This window comes from Octodon degus, unplaced genomic scaffold (genome assembly GCF_000260255.1).
Source record: "Octodon degus isolate 3935 unplaced genomic scaffold, OctDeg1.0 scaffold00017, whole genome shotgun sequence".
Classification (NCBI taxonomy): Eukaryota; Metazoa; Chordata; class Mammalia; order Rodentia; family Octodontidae; genus Octodon; species Octodon degus.
In genome coordinates, this window is record NW_004524593.1 from 6,010,874 (window position 1) to 6,012,840 (window position 1,967).

Genomic DNA, 1,967 nt, shown 5'->3' on the forward strand with positions numbered 1-1,967 from the left:
TGTTAGATTATTCCAGAATCTAATGAATCTAGGAGACCTTTAGAAGGCTTGTTGGCCGAGAGAAACTCAATTTAACCCAATACTGATAGGTTTTAATGGTGTCGCAGCAGAGAAACAAGCAGAAGGAAAAGGGAAAGGGGTTTTATTATAAAGGAAAAGGGACTTCATTATCTCAGAGGACACAGAGAGAATTTGGGAAGATAAGGAATTCTCTGGATTGGAACAAAAGGAGGCTGAGGCTTTGATGGCCTTTGCCAGGGGTGGGGCTTGAGGGGGAAGTTTAGATAGACCTGAGGAGCTGACTGGGGTCTTCCCTGAGGTGGCAGGAAAGGTGAAAGGAAACTGCATCCTGGGCTGAATTGGAGAAGAAGTGGGGAGGTGGTCACTGGGAAGATAAGCTGTTGCTTTAAGGGCTTCAGCCATATTAGATGACCACCATCATAATTCAGCAATTCTTACTAGGGCCATAACCTATCAGTTACATTGCCTTATGAAACTGCCTTGGAGTCAGGCTGCTTCTTCTCGTGCCCTAAGAGGTGCAGAACCTAGAAGACATGTGAAGACACAATCACAGGAGACCTCCTTACCTGAGCATTCATTACCTGTATTTTGAAAGTTAACCGACTGGATCATACAGCCAATTCTATCTTAAGAGTTTACCTCGCACAAAGTTAAAAAGTGAAGATTTACAGATAAGTAGAAGAGAGGCAACTAGGATAGACACCCCCCAAACTTTAAAAGAATGTGACAGGGAGGCGGGCTGGGAGGAATCAGCAACAACTCGAGTTTTTAAAGGTTTCATAGTCCTGTCCCACTGGGTCAGGATGGCGCTTCTGGCTCCATCCCATTTTCCAGGGCCCACTAGGCGGTACTGGTAAGGGGTACATGGTCCAAAGAACACTTCCCAGGCTAGTCTGGGATCCTTGAGGAACAGAAATGGGATGTTGGGCTTTGCGCCTATGCATGCAGCCAGCTCATCCATGTAGCAGATGTAGTTGAGTTTGTCTTGACTGGTGTCTTTAATCACACCCCTATGAGGAAAGGAAACAGATGACTATTATTACCAACCACCTCCTGCCCTGCATTTCTCAAGTTAGGAGAGCCACCCTTCCCTCCGATTTTATTACTTCATTTTCACAATCAAGCTATGTTTGGGAATGTGTTTTTGGGCTACAAAGAAAAAACAAAAAAGAGGGGCTGGGGAGATGGCTCAGTGGAATAAGCGCTTCCCTGCAAGCACAAGGGCCTGAGTTCAATCCCTAGTTCCACCAAAAAAAAAGAAAAAAGAAAAAACAAAAAAGAAAAGGAATCATCTATAGAGAGTATATGTGAGAGTAATTATTTCATGAAAGGAAGGGTTGGAAGAGAAGTTTCAGTTCTCCAATCTGATATGAAAATTAAATCTAATCAGTCCAAATACAGGTGCTGTTGAGGAATGGACAAAATCAGAAGGCACTGCTCATGTGGACACCTGCAGTTTGAAACTGGTGTTAATTGTGAGTTAAATAATGCACACTTGGCAGGTCCAACCTTGGCACAAATAGGGGCACAGGTTATATGAAGCCTTTATTCACAACTGTATATTGTAGTGAATTTTCTTGGTGTCTTAAAGTCATTCCATAAACAAACAAACAAACATTTCAGGCCATTCTACATGCCAGGTTCTAACAGTGAACAATACACTGTCATCCTTGCTGTCAGAGTTTATACTCTATGGGGGGAAACAACAGACTAGGAGAAACCCAAGTGGATCCATCATGTGATCAGGAAATCAGGTGTTATGAGAGCTATAAAGGAGGGTCACTAGGGGGGCATTCCCCTTTTCTAAAATGTTGTCAAGAAAAGCCTCACATAGGGTGACATTTGATTTTTTTTTTTTTTAAATGTATTTGGTACAGGATATCACTGCACAGTTTGGGCTCCTGGTGATCCTCCTGTTTTCAGCCTCCCCAGTGCTAGGATTACAG

General features: G+C 43.2%; 1 protein-coding gene across 3 annotated transcripts in view; it reads right to left on the bottom strand.

Annotated features, from left to right (window-relative positions):
• Window positions 1-411: 411 nt before the first annotated feature.
• Window positions 412-1,967, bottom strand: part of Fmo4 (flavin containing monooxygenase 4) — a 58,874-nt gene continuing 57,318 nt past the window's right edge. For all 3 annotated transcript variants that reach the window (XM_023710274.1, XM_023710273.1, XM_004626913.2), the window contains one exon: window positions 412-1,031. In XM_023710274.1, the coding sequence (XP_023566042.1) occupies window positions 644-1,031 (388 nt within the window). In that variant the 3' untranslated portion in view covers window positions 412-643. The remainder of the gene's footprint in view (window positions 1,032-1,967) is intronic.